At 47.5% G+C, this 18366-nt stretch overlaps 1 protein-coding gene across 2 annotated transcripts in view; it reads left to right on the top strand.

Annotated features, from left to right (window-relative positions):
- pkz (protein kinase containing Z-DNA binding domains) overlaps positions 1-3108 on the top strand; it is a 28708-nt gene extending 25600 nt beyond the window's left edge. For both annotated transcript variants that reach the window (XM_046368410.1, XM_046368409.1), the window contains exons 10-11: positions 1369-1431; positions 1520-3108. In XM_046368410.1, coding sequence (XP_046224366.1) covers positions 1369-1431; positions 1520-1645 — 189 coding nt within the window. In that variant the 3' untranslated portion in view covers positions 1646-3108. The remainder of the gene's footprint in view (positions 1-1368; positions 1432-1519) is intronic.
- Positions 3109-18366: the final 15258 nt, after the last annotated feature.

Raw genomic sequence — 18366 nt, 5'->3', positions numbered from 1 at the left:
CATCTACTATGTCATATAACCCCCCCCCCCATCATCATATAACCCCCTCCCCATCTACTATCATATAACCCCACCCCCCCATCTACTATCATCGTCATATAACCCCCCCCCATCTACTATCACCGTCATATAACCCCCCCATCACATAATCACCGTCATATAACCCCCCCCCCATCTACTATCACCGTCATATAACCCCCCCCCATCTACTATCACCGTCATATAACCCCCCCCCCATCTACTATCATCGTCATATAAGCCCCCCCCCATCTTACCGTCATATAACCCCCCCATCTACTATCACCGTCATATAACCCCACCCCCCCATCTACTATCACCGTCATATAACCCCCCCATCTACTATCATCGTCATATAACCCCCCCATCTACTATCATCGTCATATAACCCCCCCATCTACTATCATCGTCATATAACCCCACCCCCATCTACTATCACCGTCATATAACCCCCCCCATCTACTATCACCGTCATATAACCCCCCCCCCCCCCATCTACTATCACCGTCATATAACCCCCCCCCATCTACTATCACCGTCATATAACCCCCCCCCCATCTACTATCACCGTCATATAACCCCCCCATCCCCCATCTACTATCGTCATATAACCCCCCCCCATCTACCGTCATATAACCCCCCATCTACTATCATCGTCATATAACCCCCCCCCCATCTACTATCACCGTCATATAACCCCCCCACCCCATCTACTATCACCGTCATATAACCCCCCCCCATCTACTATCACCGTCATATACCCCCCCCCCCTATCACCGTCATATAACCCCCCCATCTACTATCATCGTCATATAACCCCCCCCCCATCCGTCATATAACCCCCCCCCCATCTACTATCATCGTCATATAACCCCCCCCCATCTACTATCACCGTCATATAACCCCCCCCCCATCTACTATCACCGTCATATAACCCCCATCTACTATCACCGTCATATAAACCCCCTCCCCCATCCATAGCCCCCCCCTCCCCATCTACTATCACCGTCATATAACCCCCCTATCATCATCATATAACCCCCCTCCATCTACTATCACCGTCATATACCCCCCTCCCCCCCCTCCCCATCTACTATCACCGTCATATAACCCCCTATCATCATCATATAACCCCCATCTACTATCATCACTACGTCATCACAGCCTTTTATCTGAAACAAGTACATTTGATGGAAACATCTCTGGTTGGAAAGTGCTGTTTTTATGCAGATTGTAGGGTATTTGCATGAGAAGCTGTCGCCAATTGGATGGAAACCTATTATATTATAGAAGCTGTTGACTTCTAAAGCATCACTTTTTACTCTGTAGTTTTGCCCCATGTTATCATAGGTGTTCCAGAGCCTGCAGACAAGGACATTTCCTTCTGACTTCCGTGAGAAGTTTATCTTAGAGGTAAGGAGTCTGTTTTGCCTGTCTATACAACTTGTTTTAGAGTGAGTACACAGTATCTTCATTTTGTCCCATGTGTTTTCTGCCACAGCATAAACTCATCAGTAAAATGCTCTCGGAGACTCCAGCAAACCGACCAAACGCAGAAGAGATCGCTGCGATCCTGAAAAGAAACCTGCTCGGAAACCAAACTGGATTACAACAGAAAACTGTATGAAATGTTGCAGGGTAGTGGCTTGAAATGCTTTGGGGAAAACAGTGATGTCGGCATAGAACACCTGCATTGTTTGCTGTTTTGGGGGTTTTAGGCTGGGTTTCTGTACAGCACTTTGAGATATCAGCTGATGTACGAAGGGCTGTATAAATACACTTGATTTGATAGAAGACACGTTCTCTTCCAGACAGAGCGCATAGTGATGATGCCATGCCTCAACTGAAGCAAATCAACTCAAATCAAATTTTATTTGTCACATACACATGGTTAGCAGTGAACTGGGAGGGGGATCGGTATCAGTACAGTATCCTACTGTATTTCTCAGGAACATTTTGGCACTTATCTTTTCACTTTTGTTTCTGCTGTATGGTTTCTCAAATGTGATAACTTTTTAAAAGTTACGGAATAGAGGGTTAATATTATGTGTAGGAAAAAGTCCACCACATATTTCTAATGCAGAACCCAAGGTGTTCTTCTTAGAGGTTTTTTAACCTTAATTTAACCAGGTAAGACCCATTTTTAAGTAACAAACTATTTTTCGAGGGTGACCTGGCAAGAAGTCAAAACAGGGAAATAGAAGCCGTGTCCATAAAACATGACAGAAAGATACAGAATACACACAAGACAATTTCACAAGTTAAAGATACAATTGAAGATCAGAAACAACTGCAGTTGTCACAAACAGTGTTGTCGATCAGTGTCTTAAAAACAGACAAGGACACTAACTCCCCTAACTTTACAATCTTCTGAAGCATGTTCAAAGATGAAGAGGAATTGTGGGGACAAATATTGTTTCCCCATCTCAGTTGTAGCCCTAGGAACAGACAAGGACAGCAGCGATTGTGAACGAAGACTGTATTGAGTGACTGATCTGGTTAGTAATCACAACATGTAGGGAGTTGAAATGATAATTTTATTGTGATCATTTCTACTTTTTTTTTTAAAGGGCACATTGACAGAATCATGGAGTTTATTTAAAAGTAAATGAAAACATTGAATGTTGTTACAGGGAGATGGGCACTCATATGGTTTCTTCCCAATGTGGCAAGTCTACGCAACTTGTGCTTTAAAAAAAAAATATATATATATAATTAACGTGATTTAGAATTAAATGTTACAGACGCATACTGTATAAAGAGCTTATGAAATAAATGTCCAACGCCAATGTTAAGTTGTTTTTATTTTCTGTATATTATTAAGACCATAAAGCCCGTACCTCGATGTTTAGAAGAGATGTATACTTTGTAACACATGGGGGCGGTCTCGGTCTAGTTGTTATATGGCAGTCAGTGTTTTCAGAGTATTCACACCCCTTGACATATCATATTCTGTGACGTTACAGCCTGCATTCAAAATGGATTCAATATTTATTTTTTAATCTACACTCAATACCCCATAATGACAAAGTGAAAACATGTTTCTAGAAATGTTTGCTAATAAAATGAACTATCTAATTGACATAAGAATTCGCAGTCCTGAGTCGACACATTTTAGAAGCACCTTGGGCAACGATTACAGCTGTGAGTCTCAGAGCTTCCAATTGATCAGACGTATGTAGCGTTTACCGTGAATTCAGTCTCCGCGATACGGATGACTCGAGCTTTTAGCAGTCCCTTCAAGATTTTGCGGGGATTGTTGGTGATATTTGGTGAAAAATGCTTGATTTTGCGGCGGCAATTCTGACATTTTGCATGGCAATATGCAATGATTTTATCACAAATGCAATGACGAGGGGGAAAGTTGTTGACGTGTGGCTTGATTCAACCAGATCACGTAGTAAATGCAGTGATTGGTTGAAATTGTGAGCCCAGGTTTTTTGTACTGCAGTGATGGGTCTGTTTTATGCAATAATAATGCGATGATATAACTGTTTTATGCATGCCATTGCATAATATGCAGGAGAGGATTTACTCCTCTCAAACTTGGCGTTAATTTAATAAAGCTTTGGTGATTTTAATATTTAACCCCTTATTGACAGACACTATAAAGCCTTCGTTGAGAGGAGGCTTGGTATTTAATTAAATAAAACAAAATGGAAGGGGGAAAAAACGTGTTTTTATGTTTGTAAATAGGAAGTAGACGGGCAGCAAAAGCACATTCGGCTTCTCTTGTTCCATGCACACATGGGCAGTGGGTGTCACGGCTGGATTGGGTGCGTTTGTGCTGTCAAAATCCATGCCATAACCAACCGCGTTACCGCTAAAACCAGCTTGTGGTTTGTCTTGAATATTCCTATCAGCGCTGCCTGAAATGACCACTTTGGACCATGATTTTAAGGACACACCTCAAATACCCCCCCCGCCCATCTGAGCACAATGAGCTGATATTAAACAGGTCAATTGCCGAACCTATTATTAGGGCTGGAAAATGCCACTGTGCCAGTTTTTTACATGACGAGATTTCAAACAAACGTGCGTTTGACACTTACGCCGCTTTAACGCCAGCAGAAAATAGAGCCCTAGTCTAAATACAGTCGATGACAATACAGACAAGGGAACTTAGAGGGAGGGTTTTATGCACATCCAAACTGTTCACAGGAGCTGAATATAGATCCGATATAAAGAGAATTTCCACTCGGTTGTACTGCTCACAAATGTCATGTTTTATAGACATCATGGAACCATGTAACAGATCATATTTGCATTAGAGCCATGTAGCCTACGTTCTCACCATGAACCCGTGGAAGGGGACTTAATGAGGGCAAAAAAAAACTCAATTATTTCAAAGCAGTAGACCATTTATAAACCTTTTACTCATAGGTTAGTTGTCTCTCTCTCTCTCAATTTAAATGTAAGGGGCTTTATTATTTGGGAAACATGCCAATAAATAAAATAAAATAGATAATCTACAAAAGTTAAATGAACAATAAAAAATGAACAGTAAATGTTACACTCACAAAACATCCAAAGGAATAGAGACATTTCAAATGTCACATTATGTCTATATACAGTGTTGTAACGATGTGCAAATATATAAACACACATATATATATATATATATATATATAATACAACACATATATATATATAAACACATATATATATAATATAAACACATATATATATAATATAAACACACATATATATATATAATATAAACACATATATATATATATAATATAAACACATATATATATAATATAAACACATATATATATATATAATATAAACACATATATATATATATAATATAAACACATATATATATAATATAAACACATATATATATATATATATATAATATAAACACATATATATATATAATATAAACACATATATATATATAATATAAACACACATATATATATATATATCATATAAACACATATATATATATATATATATCATATAAACACATATATATAATATAAACACATATATATATAATATAAACACATATATATAATATAAACACATATATATAATATAAACACATATATATAATATAAACACATATATATATATATATATATAATATAAACACATATATATATATAATATAAACACATATATATATATAATATAAACACATATATATATAATACAACATATATATATATAAACACATATATATATATATTTAAAGTACTAAAGGGAAAATAAATAAGCAAAAAATATGGGCTATATTTACAATGGTGTTGGGGTTTACTGGTTGACCTTTCCTTAACAGGTCACACATATCAGGTATGAAGGTAAGACGGATGCAAACCACATCACAGAAACAACAGGTTAATAATCCAGCAGGGGCAATAGACAGGTCGAGGCAGGCAGGGGTCAGTAACTAGAGGTGGGGCAATAGACAGGTCGAGGCAGGAGTCAGTAAACTAGAGGTGGGGCAATAGACAGGTCAAGGCAGGCAGGGGTCAGTAACTAGAGGTGGGGCAATAGACAGGTCGAGGCAGGCAGGGGTCAGTAACTAGAGGTGGGGCAATAGACAGGTCGAGGCAGGCAGGGGTCAGTAACTAGAGGTGGGGCAATAGACAGGTCGAGGCAGGAGTCAGTAAACTAAAGGTGGGGCAATAGACAGGTCGAGGCAGGCAGGGGTCAGTAACTAGAGGTGGGGCAATAGACAGGTCGAGGCAGGAGTCAGTAAACTAGAGGTGGGGCAATAGACAGGTCGAGGCAGGCAGGGGTCAGTAACTAGAGGTGGGGCAATAGACAGGTCGAGGCAGGAGTCAGTAAACTAGAGGTGGGGCAATAGACAGGTCGAGGCAGGCAGGGGTCAGTAACTAGAGGTGGGGCAATAGACAGGTCGAGGCAGGAGTCAGTAAACTAGAGGTGGGGCAATAGACAGGTCGAGGCAGGCAGGGGTCAGTAACTAGAGGTGGGGCAATAGACAGGTCGAGGCAGGAGTCAGTAAACTAGAGATGGGGCAATAGACAGGTCGAGGCAGGCAGGGGTCAGTAACTAGAGGTGGGGCAATAGACAGGTCGAGGCAGGAGTCAGTAAACTAGAGATGGGGCAATAGACAGGTCGAGGCAGGCAGGGGTCAGTAACTAGAGGTGGGGCAATAGACAGGTCGAGGCAGGAGTCAGTAAACTAGAGGTGGGGCAATAGACAGGTCGAGGCAGGGGTCAGTAACTAGAGGTGGGGCAATAGACAGGTCGAGGCAGGAGTCAGTAAACTAGAGGTGGGGCAATAGACAGGTCGAGGCAGGGGTCAGTAACTAGAGGTGGGGCAATAGACAGGTCGAGGCAGGAGTCAGTAAACTAAAGGTGGGGCAATAGACAGGTCGAGGCAGGCAGGGGTCAGTAACTAGAGGTGGGGCAATAGACAGGTCGAGGCAGGAGTCAGTAAACTAGAGGTGGGGCAATAGACAGGTCGAGGCAGGCAGGGGTCAGTAACTAGAGGTGGGGCAATAGACAGGTCGAGGCAGGAGTCAGTAAACTAGAGGTGGGGCAATAGACAGGTTGAGGCAGGCAGGGGTCAGTAACTAGAGGTGGGGCAATAGACAGGTCGAGGCAGGAGTCAGTAAACTAGAGGTGGGGCAATAGACAGGTCGAGGCAGGCAGGGGTCAGTAACTAGAGGTGGGGCAATAGACAGGTCGAGGCAGGAGTCAGTAAACTAGAGATGGGGCAATAGACAGGTCGAGGCAGGCAGGGGTCAGTAACTAGAGGTGGGGCAATAGACAGGTCGAGGCAGGAGTCAGTAAACTAGAGGTGGGGCAATAGACAGGTCGAGGCAGGGGTCAGTAACTAGAGGTGGGGCAATAGACAGGTCGAGGCAGGAGTCAGTAAACTAGAGGTGGGGCAATAGACAGGTCGAGGCAGGGGTCAGTAACTAGAGGTGGGGCAATAGACAGGTCGAGGCAGGAGTCAGTAAACTAGAGGTGGGGCAATAGACAGGTCGAGGCAGGAGTCAGTAAACTAGAGGTGGGTCAATAGACAGGTCGAGGCAGGAGTCAGTAAACTAGAGGTGGGGCAATAGACAGGTCGAGGCAGGAGTCAGTAAACTAGAGGTGGGGCAATAGACAGGTCGAGGCAGGAGTCAGTAAACTAGAGGTGGGGCAATAGACAGGTCGAGGCAGGAGTCAGTAAACTAGAGGTGGGGCAATAGACAGGTCGAGGCAGGAGTCAGTAACTAGAGGTGGGGCAATAGACAGGTCGAGGCAGGAGTCAGTAAACTAGAGGTGGGGCAATAGACAGGTCGAGGCAGGGGTCAGTAACTAGAGGTGGGGCAATAGACAGGTCGAGGCAGGAGTCAGTAAACTAGAGGTGGGGCAATAGACAGGTCGAGGCAGGAGTCAGTAAACTAGAGGTGGGGCAATAGACAGGTCGAGGCAGGAGTCAGTAAACTAGAGGTGGGGCAATAGACAGGTCGAGGCAGGAGTCAGTAAACTAGAGGTGGGGCAATAGACAGGTCGAGGCAGGGGTCAGTAACTAGAGGTGGGGCAATAGACAGGTCGAGGCAGGAGTCAGTAAACTAGAGGTGGGGCAATAGACAGGTCGAGGCAGGGGTCAGTAAACTAGAGGTGGGGCAATAGACAGGTCGAGGCAGGAGTCAGTAAACTAGAGGTGGGGCAATAGACAGGTCGAGGCAGGAGTCAGTAAACTAGAGGTGGGGCAATAGACAGGTCGAGGCAGGAGTCAGTAAACTAGAGGTGGGGCAATAGACAGGTCGAGGCAGGAGTCAGTAAACTAGAGGTGGGGCAATAGACAGGTCGAGGCAGGAGTCAGTAAACTAGAGGTGGGGCAATAGACAGGTCGAGGCAGGGGTCAGTAACTAGAGGTGGGGTGGGGCAATAGACAGGTGGGGCGAGGTCGAGGCAGGAGTCAGTAAACTAGAGGTGGGGCAATAGACAGGTCGAGGCAGGGGTCAGTAAACTAGAGGTGGGGCAATAGACAGGTCGAGGCAGGAGTCAGTAAACTAGAGGTGGGGCAATAGACAGGTCGAGGCAGGAGTCAGTAAACTAGAGGTGGGGCAATAGACAGGTTGAGGCAGGAGTCAGTAAACTAGAGGTGGGGCAATAGACAGGTCGAGGCAGGAGTCAGTAAACTAGAGGTGGGGCAATAGACAGGTCGAGGCAGGAGTCAGTAAACTAGAGGTGGGGCAATAGACAGGTCGAGGCAGGAGTCAGTAAACTAGAGGTGGGGCAATAGACAGGTCAAGGCAGGCAGGGGTCAGTAACTAGAGGTGGGGCAATAGACAGGTCGAGGCAGGCAGGGGTCAGTAACTAGAGGTGGGGCAATAGACAGGTCGAGGCAGGCAGGGGTCAGTAACTAGAGGTGGGGCAATAGACAGGTCGAGGCAGGCAGGGGTCAGTAACTAGAGGTGGGGCAATAGACAGGTCGAGGCAGGCAGGGGTCAGTAAACCAGAGGTGGGGCAACGGTACCGGGCGGCAGACAGTAGACAGGTCGAGGCAGGCAGGGGTCAGTAAACCAGAGGTGGGGCAACGGTACCGGGTGGCAGGCAATAGACAGGTCGAGGCAGGCAGGGGTCAGTAAACCAGAGGTGGGGCAACGGTACCGGGCGGCAGACAGTAGACAGGTCGAGGCAGGCAGGGGTCAGTAACTAGAGGTGGGGCATCGGTACCGGGCGGCAGGCAGGGGTCAGTAACTAGAGGTGGGGCAACGGTACCGGGCGGCAGACAGTAGACAGGTCGAGGCTGGCAGGGGTCAGTAACTAGAGGTGGGGCAACGGTACCGGGTGGCAGGCAGGGGTCAGTAACTAGAGGTGGGGCAACGGTACCGGGTGGCAGGCAGGGGTCAGTAACTAGAGGTGGGGCAATAGACAGGTCGAGGCAGGCAGGGGTCAGTAACTAGAGGTGGGGCAACGGTACCGGATGGCAGGCAGGGGTCAGTAACTAGAGGTGGGGCAACGGTACCGGGTGGCAGGCAGGGGTCAGTAAACTAGAGGTGGGGCAATAGACAGGTCGAGGCAGGCAGGGGTCAGAAACTAGACGTGGGGCAACGGTACCGGGTGGCAGGCAGGGGTCAGTAACTAGAGGTGGGGCAACGGTACCGGGTGGCAGGCAGGGGTCAGTAACTAGAGGTGGGGCAACGGTACCAGGTGGCAGGCAATAGACAGGTCGAGGCAGGCAGGGGTCTGTAAACTAGAGGTGGGGCAACGGTACCGGGCGGCAGGCAATAGACAGGTCGAGGCAGGCAGGGGTCAGTAACTAGAGGTGGGGCAACGGTACCGGGTGGCAGGCAGGGGTCAGTAAACTAGAGGTGGGGCAATAGACAGGTCGAGGCAGGCAGGGGTCAGTAACTAGAGGTGGGGCAACGGTACCGGGCGGCAGGCATGGGTCAGTAAACTAGAGGTGGGGCAACGGTACCGGGTGGCAGGCAGGGGTCAGTAACTAGAGGTGGGGCAACGGTACCGGGTGGCAGGCAGGGGTCAGTAACTAGAGGTGGGGCAATAGACAGGTCGAGGCAGGCAAGGGTCAGTAACTAGAGGTGGGGCAACGGTACCGGATGGCAGGCAGGGGTCAGTAACTAGAGGTGGGGCAACGGTACCGGGTGGCAGGCAGGGGTCAGTAAACTAGAGGTGGGGCAATAGACAGGTCGAGGCAGGCAGGGGTCAGAAACTAGACGTGGGGCAACGGTACCGGGTGGCAGGCAGGGGTCAGTAACTAGAGGTGGGGCAACGGTACCGGGTGGCAGGCAGGGGTCAGTAACTAGAGGTGGGGCAACGGTACCAGGTGGCAGGCAATAGACAGGTCGAGGCAGGCAGGGGTCTGTAAACTAGAGGTGGGGCAACGGTACCGGGCGGCAGGCAATAGACAGGTCAAGGCAGGCAGGGGTCAGTAACTAGAGGTGGGGAAACGGTACCGGGTGGCAGGCAGGGGTCAGTAAACTAGAGGTGGGGCAATAGACAGGTTGAGGCAGGCAGGGGTCAGTAACTAGAGGTGGGGCAACGGTACCGGGCGGCAGGCAGGGGTCAGTAAACTAGAGGTGGGGCAACGGTACCGGGTGGCAGGCAGGGGTCAGTAAACTAGAGGTGGGGCAACGGTACCGGGTGGCAGGCAGGGGTCAGTAACTAGAGGTGGGGCAACGGTACCGGGCGGCAGGCAATAGACAGGTCGAGGCAGGCAGGGGTCAGTAAACCAGAGGTGGGGCAATAGACAGGTCGAGGCAGGCAGGGGTCAGTAACTAGAGGTGGGGCAACGGTACCGGGTGGCAGGCAATAGACAGGTCAAGGCAGGCAGGGGTCAGTAAACTAGAGGGTTGGCAACTCTACCGGGTGGCAGGCAGGGGTCAGTAAACTAGAGGTGGGGCAATGGTACCGGGTGGCAGGCAGGGGTCAGTTAACTAGAGGTGGGGCAACGGTACCGGGTGGCAGGCAGGGGTCAGTAAACTAGAGGTGGGGCAACGGTACCGGGTGGCAGGCAGGGGTCAGTAAACTAGAGGTGGGGCAACGGTACCGGGTGGCAGGCAGGGGTCAGTAACTAGAGGTGGGGCAACGGTACCGGGTGGAAGGCAGGGGTCAGTAAACTAGAGGTGGGGCAACGGTACCGGGTGGCAGGCAGGGGTCAGTAAACTAGAGGTGGGGCAACGGTACCGGGTGGCAGGCAGGGGTCAGTAAACTAGAGGTGGGGCAACGGTACCGGGTGGCAGGCAGGGGTCAGTAAACCAGAGGTGGGGCAACGGTACCGGGCGGCAGGCAATAGACAGGTCGAGGCAGGCAGGGGTCAGTAAACCAGAGGTGGGGCAACGGTACCGGGCGGCAGGCAGGGGTCAGTAACCAGAGGTGGGGCAACGGTACCGGGCGGCAGACAGTAGACAGGTTAAGGCAGGCAGGAGTCAGGAGTCAGTAACCAGAGGTGGGGCAACGGTACCGGGCGGCAGGCAATAGACAGGTCGAGGCAGGCAAGGGTCAGTAACTAGAGGTGGCGCAACGGTACCGGGCGGCAGGCAATAGACAGGTCAAGGCAGGCAGGGGTCGATAACCAGAGGTGGGGCAACGGTACCGGGCGGCAGGCAGGGGTCGATAACCAGAGGTGGGGCAACGGTACCGGGCGGCAGGCAATAGACAGGTCGAGGCAGGCACGGGTCAGTAACTAGAGGTGGGGCAACGGTACCGAGCGGCAGGCAATAGACAGGTCGAGGCAGGCAGGGTTCAGTAACTAGAGGTGGGGCAACGGTACCGGGCGGCAGGCAATAGACAGATCAAGGCAGGCAGGGGTCGATAACCAGAGGTAGGGCAACGGTACCGGGCGGCAGGCAGGCTCAGGGTCAGGGTAAGGCAGGGGTCAGTAACCAGAGGCGGGACAACGGTACCGGGCGGCAGGCAGGCTCAGGGTCAGGGTAAGGCAGGGGTCAGTAACCAGAGGCGGGACAACGGTACCGGGCGGCAGGCAGGGTCAGGGTCAGGGTAAGGCAGGGGTCGGTAACCAGAGGTGGGGCAACGGTACCGGGAGGCAGGCAGGCTCAGGGGAAACACATCTTGCTGCTGTGATGTCACACTGTGGTATTTCACCCAGTAGATATGGGAGCTTATCAAAATTTGATATTTTGGGGAATTCTTTGTGGGTCTGTGTAATCTGAGAGAAATATGTGTCTCTAATATGGACATACATTTGGGGAGAGGTTAGGAAATGCAGCTTAGTTTCCACCTCATTTTGTGGGCAGTGAGCACGGCGGCCTATCTCAATAGCAAGGCTATGATATGCTGAGTCTGTACATAGTCAAAGCTTTCCTTAATTTTGGGGCAGTCACAATGGTCAGGTATTCTGCCACTCTGTACTGTCTGTTTAGGGCTAAATAGCATTCTCTGTTTTTTTGTTAATTCTTTCCAACGTGTCAAGTAATACTTTTTACTTTAGTTTTCTCGTGATTTGGTTGGGTCTAATTGTGTTGCTATCCTGGGGCTCTTTTTGTGAATTATTGGTTGGTCAGTGGACCCCAGACCTCACAACCATAGAGGGCAATGGGTTCGACAACCGATTGAAGTATTTTTTTTGTCAGATTCTAATTGGGATGTCGATTTTTATGTTCCTTTTGATGACTTAATGATGCCATTCTTGTCTCTTAGATCGTTCACAGCCTTGTTGAAGTTTCCTGTGTTGTTGATGTTTAGACCGAGGTAGGTGTAATTCTTTGTGTTGCCTAGGGCAACAGTGTCTAGATGGAATTTGTATTTATTGTTTTGGCTACTGGACCTTTTTTTGGAACACCATTATTTTTGTCTTACTAAGATTCACTGTCAGGGCACAGGTCTGACATAATCTGTGCAGAAGATCTAAGTGCTGCTGTAGGCCCTCCTTAGTTGGGGACAGAAACACCAGATCATCAGCAGACAGTAGACTTTCTGGGCCCTTTGGTTCCCCCCTCGCACAGACTATCACACAAGTCAGGCAGAGGTTGTAAACCAGCTTTGGCCTGGCACGAGTGACAACTGAACATGTCATCTGAACATCAGACTGGCAAACTGACTGCTCATAACGGAGGCTATCTAGGGCCCACTTTATAGCCAGGCACTCCTTTTCGATTGTAGAGTACCTGGGTTACCAGCTGGGTAAGGGTGAAGTTCGGCCTCAGGTGGAGAAAGTGGAGTCCATCAGGAATAGCCCTCAACCCAGAACCAAGAAACAGGTGAAGTCCTTCCTAGGTCTGGCAGGGTGGTACCGGAGATTCATTCCACAGTTTTCGACCATCGCTGTCCCTCTGACCAACCTCACTTCGAAGGGGGCCAGCAACCCTGTGAAGTGGACTGAGGAGTGTGAGGAAGCCTTCATGACACTGAAAAACCGACTGTGCTCATTCCCTGTTCTCCAGACCCCTGATTTTCAGAAGAGATTTCTCGTGCAGGTGGACGCTTCGGCTGTAGGAATTGGAGCTGTACTGGCCCAAGGGGAGCCAAGAGAAGAGCTTCCTGTGCTGTACCTGAGTCGGAAGCTGTTGCCCAGGGAAACCAGGTATTCTACAATCGAAAAGGAGTGCCTGGCTATAAAGTGGGCCCTAGATAGCCTCCGTTACTACCTTCTTGGGAGGGAATTTGACCTGCACACGGACCACAGAGCACTGACCTGGATCCAGACCATGAAGGACCGGAATTCTCGTGTGACCAGGTGGTATCTGGAGCTCCAGCCCTTCAGGTTCTGTGTCCGTCACAAGGCAGGAAAAGAGAACGTTACTGCGGACTACCTATCAAGGCTCCCGTACATGGTCGCTTCAGGAGAGGAGGAAGGTAATGTGACGTAGAAGTCCGTCACTGGCCGCGGGCAGCATTTGGTTCTTTAACGCACACACATATTCTTCACTCCTCCCTGCGCCATTATAAGATAAGTTAACAATGTGGGTCGACACACAAATTAACTTCTGTCTTGGTGCATGCATTTCACACCTGTCAGTGTTCATATTTGAGAGATACAATAATTATTATACTTATCAATGTTGTGGATGAGCGCATTGTTTGTTTGTTCTGTTCCTCTCTCCATCTCTGTAGCTTCCGGGTATGCTGGAAAAGGACCCGAGCTAAGGGAATTGGGTTGGCTTTATAGTGCCTGTCCCAAATGGCTCAGTAATGCATATGGGCTTATTGAAAGATATTGTCAGTAGTGATGTAATGTTGTAAATGTTATGTTGTGATATTGCTTAAAACCGTGTTGCAATGTATATCCTTTAGTATGTGTAGTTCATGGAAAATGTAGGTTTGTTTTGTTAATTGATTAATTAATTAGAGTTAATTGTTCTGAGGGGAGGGGCTAGCCCTACAAAAGGAGCCCTCTCTTTCAGTCATGGAGAGGGTTTTTGTTTTGGATTGAGCTGTGGATGGGGCAGCATTGTTTTTAAGCTGTCCCATAAGGTAGACGTTGATGGCAGTACTGTTGTTTTTTTGTTCCGGAATCACTTGTAAATAAACACCTTTGCACAGAAGAACTTTTGCGGTTCCGCCATCTTTTTATTTTGATAGAGGTTAGGTTATCCAGTTTAGCCTTCTGGCCTACTCTACGTGACAACATTTAAGTCCAGTAGGATGAGGCCGGGTGCTGCAGACGGTTCTAGTGCTTATTGATATATATGTTGAATAGTGTGGGGCTCAAACTGCATCCCTGTCTCACTCCACGGCTCTGAGGAAAGAAATGTGTGTGTTTCTTTGAACCGGACACTTGTTGTTTGTGTACATTGATTTTATAATATCTTATGTCCTCCCCCCCCCAAAAAACCTGCTTCCATCAAATTATATAGCAGACCCTTATGACATATTGAGTCAAAAACCTTTTTGAAGTCAACAAAGCATGAGAAAATGTGTATTGTTTGGTTTGTTTGTCAATAAAGGTGTGCAGGGTGTATATACGTGGTCTGTCGTACAGTATTTTGCTAAGAAGACCATTTGACATTGCTCAGGACATTGTTTTCACCGAGGAAATGTTGGAGTCTGCTGTTGATGATACTGCAGAGGATTTTTCAGAGATTGCTGCTGATGCATATTTCACTTATTGGCAACAAAATTGTCTCTTTTTAGTTTTAGTTTATTTTATTTTTACAGGGACAGTGCACATTAATCAACGTTTCAGTAAAAGTGCCGGTTTTAGCCAGCCGGCTAATTTTCAACCGCAGTCCCTGGGCAGGTTATTAAAAACAATTACAATATAGACAATAGCACCATAGACATAGCAACATAGCAACATAGGACAAGCAAGACATAGCATACAGACATAGCAACATAGGACAAGCACGATGTAGCATACAGACAGAGCAACATAGAACAAAAAGCAACAAGACAAAATTCATAAAAGCAACAAAGTGTTTCCACACCTCACAAGCTACAGACAACAGACAACATGGAAAGCGGCAACACACAGCTAGGGACCATGTTCACAAATCTGATTGACCTTTAGCCATGTCTTCAAGCATTTTGTGAAAGTGTGATATGTGGTGCAGTTATGTGTGTCTGATGGCAGTGTATTCCAGACATGGGAAGCTCTCACAGAGAATGCAGATTTACTAAAGGTGCTTTTCCTTAGGGGAACTATACAGTCACCTCTCATGGCAGACCTTGTGGATCTGCTGCCATATGTTTGGGTTTTCTGTTTAACAAAAATATTGAGTGGAGGGGGAGCCAGGCCATTAAGGATCTTGAATACAAGACATGCGTCGGTGTATTGCACAAGATTTTCCCAACTCAAGAGCTCATGTTTTCTAAGGATGTGACAATGATGATGGCTATTGGGCTTCCTATCAAGCACTTTGAGAGCCTGTTTGTAGACAGACTGAATAGGTTTTAATGTTGTACAGCAAGCTTGGGCCCAACTAGTCAAGCAGTATGTTAAGTGGGGGAGTATCATAGATTTCAAGTACAGTTTTGCTACCTCTGTAGTCAAACAATTTCGTATAAATCGGAAATTAGCTAGATTGAATTTAGTTATTTGAATTACCTTTTTCACATGCTTTTTAAAAGAGAGGTTGGAATCAAGTATGATGCCAAGGTACTTAAAATCAGATACCACCTGGAGCTTCTCCCCTGACACATAGACATCTGGCTCAGTAGCATCTGTTGCCCTCTTTGTAAAGAACATGCAAACAGCTTTTTTCACATTGAGATGCAAACACGAGTCACTGAGCCACTTTGTAACCTGGACCATTACAGTAGTGAGTTCTTGTGCAGCTTGTTGTTTGCTCTTTGCATGCACATATATCACTGTATCATCTGCATACATTTGAACTTCAGACCCAGTACAGACAGAAGGCAGATCATTAATGTACAGGCTGAACAAGAGGGGCCCCAGTATTGACCCTTGGGGCACGCCCACATCATAGCTACGAGTGGGCGACAGCTCACTCTGACACACTGAGTTCTGCCTTCAAGGTATGATTTCATCCATCTCAAGGCATCAGGGGAAAAGTTGAACTTGGACAATTATGTGATGAGAATCTCATGGTTAACAGTATCAAAAGCCTTCCTTAGGTCCAGAAACACAGCCCCAACAGCACCCCCTTTGTCCATCTTGTGTGGATTGGATTGATCAGACCTTGGTTCCAAATGTTAGTGAAGATGCCAGAGCTGAGGATAATGTTGAAGAGTTTAAGTATAGCCAATTTTAATTTGTGGTCTGTATATTTTATCCTTTGGTTTAGGATACCATCAAAACCACAAGCCTTATGGGTTGGAGAGTTTCTGTAGCTCGTATTCTAGAATGATGTATCCAAGACTGAAATCTAATTTTTCTAATGAGCAACAAAAAAACACACATGCAGACATGTATCTCTGTCCTGATCTATCTCTCTGTCCTTATCTATCTCTGTCTCTCTGTCTCTCTGTCCTTATCTCTCTCTGTCTCTCATCTCTCTCTCTTTCCTTATCTATCTCTCGCGCTGATGCAGGAAGGCGAGGGTCCGGTTCATACCAGGGTGACAGGTGAGGTGGGTAGAATGACCCCACTGAAGAACATCAGAGCGAACACAATCAGGAACAAACAGAGCATTTCGTTACCCGGGTCAGGCTGGTTCTGCTGAGCCTGGCGGATGCGGGACTCGATCTCCCAGGTGATGGCGGCAACGATGCAGGTGGATGGCACAATGGCTTCTGGCTCGGTACCCTTGTTGTCGGTGTTGAACTGGTGAGAAAGGGCATCAGGCTTGCTATCCTTTGAACCGGGGTGATAAGTGAGTGTGAAATTGAATCTACTGAAGAACAAGGCCCACCTGACTTGCCAGGAGTTCAGACAAAAGGCGGCCTGGATGTAGGACAGGTTTTTATGGTCAGACCACATGATGAAGAGGGGGGACAGAGCCCTCCAACCAGAGACGCCATTCCTCAATAGCCAGTTTAACTTCCTGGTTTCAGATGTCAAAATTCCTTACTGCCGGTAAGAGCTTATGGGAAAAGACCTTCTGATCAGAGGGGGAACGTTGAGACAGAACAGGACCGACCCCCGGTGTCAGAGGCTTCCACCTCCGCGATGAACTGGAGTTCTGGGTTGGGCTGAATAAGGACCGGAGAGGATGTGAAGCGAAGCTTGAGTTACAGGAATGCTGCCTCTGCCTCAGGAGTCCAGTGGAGCAGAGTGGAGATGGAGGTGAGTGGTGCTGCCAGACGGCTGTAGTTGCAACACCTGTAAAAATGTGCAAACCCCAGGAAACGCTGTAGCTGCGTCAGGTTGGAGGGTGCAGGCCACTCTGACTGCCATGACCATGGCGGGGTCCATACTTAACTGTCCCTGTGCAATACTATAACCCAGGAAAGACACTGAGGCAGCATGGAACTCAAATTTCCAGCTTTAACAAAAAGCTTATTCTCTAACAGCTGTTGAAGAAATTGTTGCTGATGAGCCTCAGCGTCCTTGGAAAAAATCATAATGTCATCTAAATAGACAAAAACAAAGTGTCGAAACACACCCACGTAATTGACAAGGTTCTGGAAAACAGCAGGGGCGTTAGTAAGACCAAAATGCCAAATACTCAAAGTGACCAAGTGGTGTGTTGAACCCAGTCTTCCACTCGTCCCCCTCTCTTATGCGGACAAGGTGGTAGGCATTCCGGTGGTCGAGTTTGATAAACACCGTGGCACCATGGAGGGTGGCAAAAGCAGAGCTAATGATTGGCAAGGGGTACTTCTAAAAAAATCAAATTTATTTATATAGCCCTTTGTACATCAGCTGATATCTCAAAGTGCTGTACAGAAACCCAGCCTAAAACCCCAAACAGCAAGCAATGCAGGTGTAGAAGCACGGTGGCTAGGAAAAACTCCCTAGAAAGGCCAAAACCTAGAGAGGAACCAGACTATGAGGGATGGCCAGTCCTCTTCTGGCTTTGCCGGGTGGAGATTATAACACGACATGGCCAAGATGTTCAAATGTTCATAAATGACCAGCATGGTCAAATAATAATAATCACTGTAGTTGTTGAGGGTGCAACAAGTCAGCACCCCAGGAGTAAATGTCAGTTGGCTTTTCATAGCTGATCATTGAGAGTATCTCTACTGCTCCCGCTGTCTCTAGAGAGTTGAAAACAGCAGGTCTGGGACAGGTAGCATGTCCGGTGAACAGGTCAGGGTTCCATAGCCGCAGGCAGAACAGTTGAAACTGGAGCAGCAGCACGGCCAGGTGGAATGGGAACAGAAAGGAGTCAACATGCCAGGTAGTCCTGAAGCATGGTCCTAGAGCTCAGTTCCTCGGAGAGAGAGAAAGAGAGAAAGAGAGAATTAGAGAGAGCATACTTAAATTCACTTACTTGTTCTTTCACTGTGATATTATTCAGCCCACGGAAGTCTCTGCACAGCCTCAGTGACCCATCCTTCTTCTTCACAAAGAATAACCCAGCACCCATCGGGGAGGAAG

Source organism: Oncorhynchus gorbuscha, linkage group LG11 (assembly GCF_021184085.1).
Source record: "Oncorhynchus gorbuscha isolate QuinsamMale2020 ecotype Even-year linkage group LG11, OgorEven_v1.0, whole genome shotgun sequence".
NCBI lineage: Eukaryota > Metazoa > Chordata > Actinopteri > Salmoniformes > Salmonidae > Oncorhynchus > Oncorhynchus gorbuscha.
This window is presented reverse-complemented; position numbering and strand designations above follow the sequence as displayed.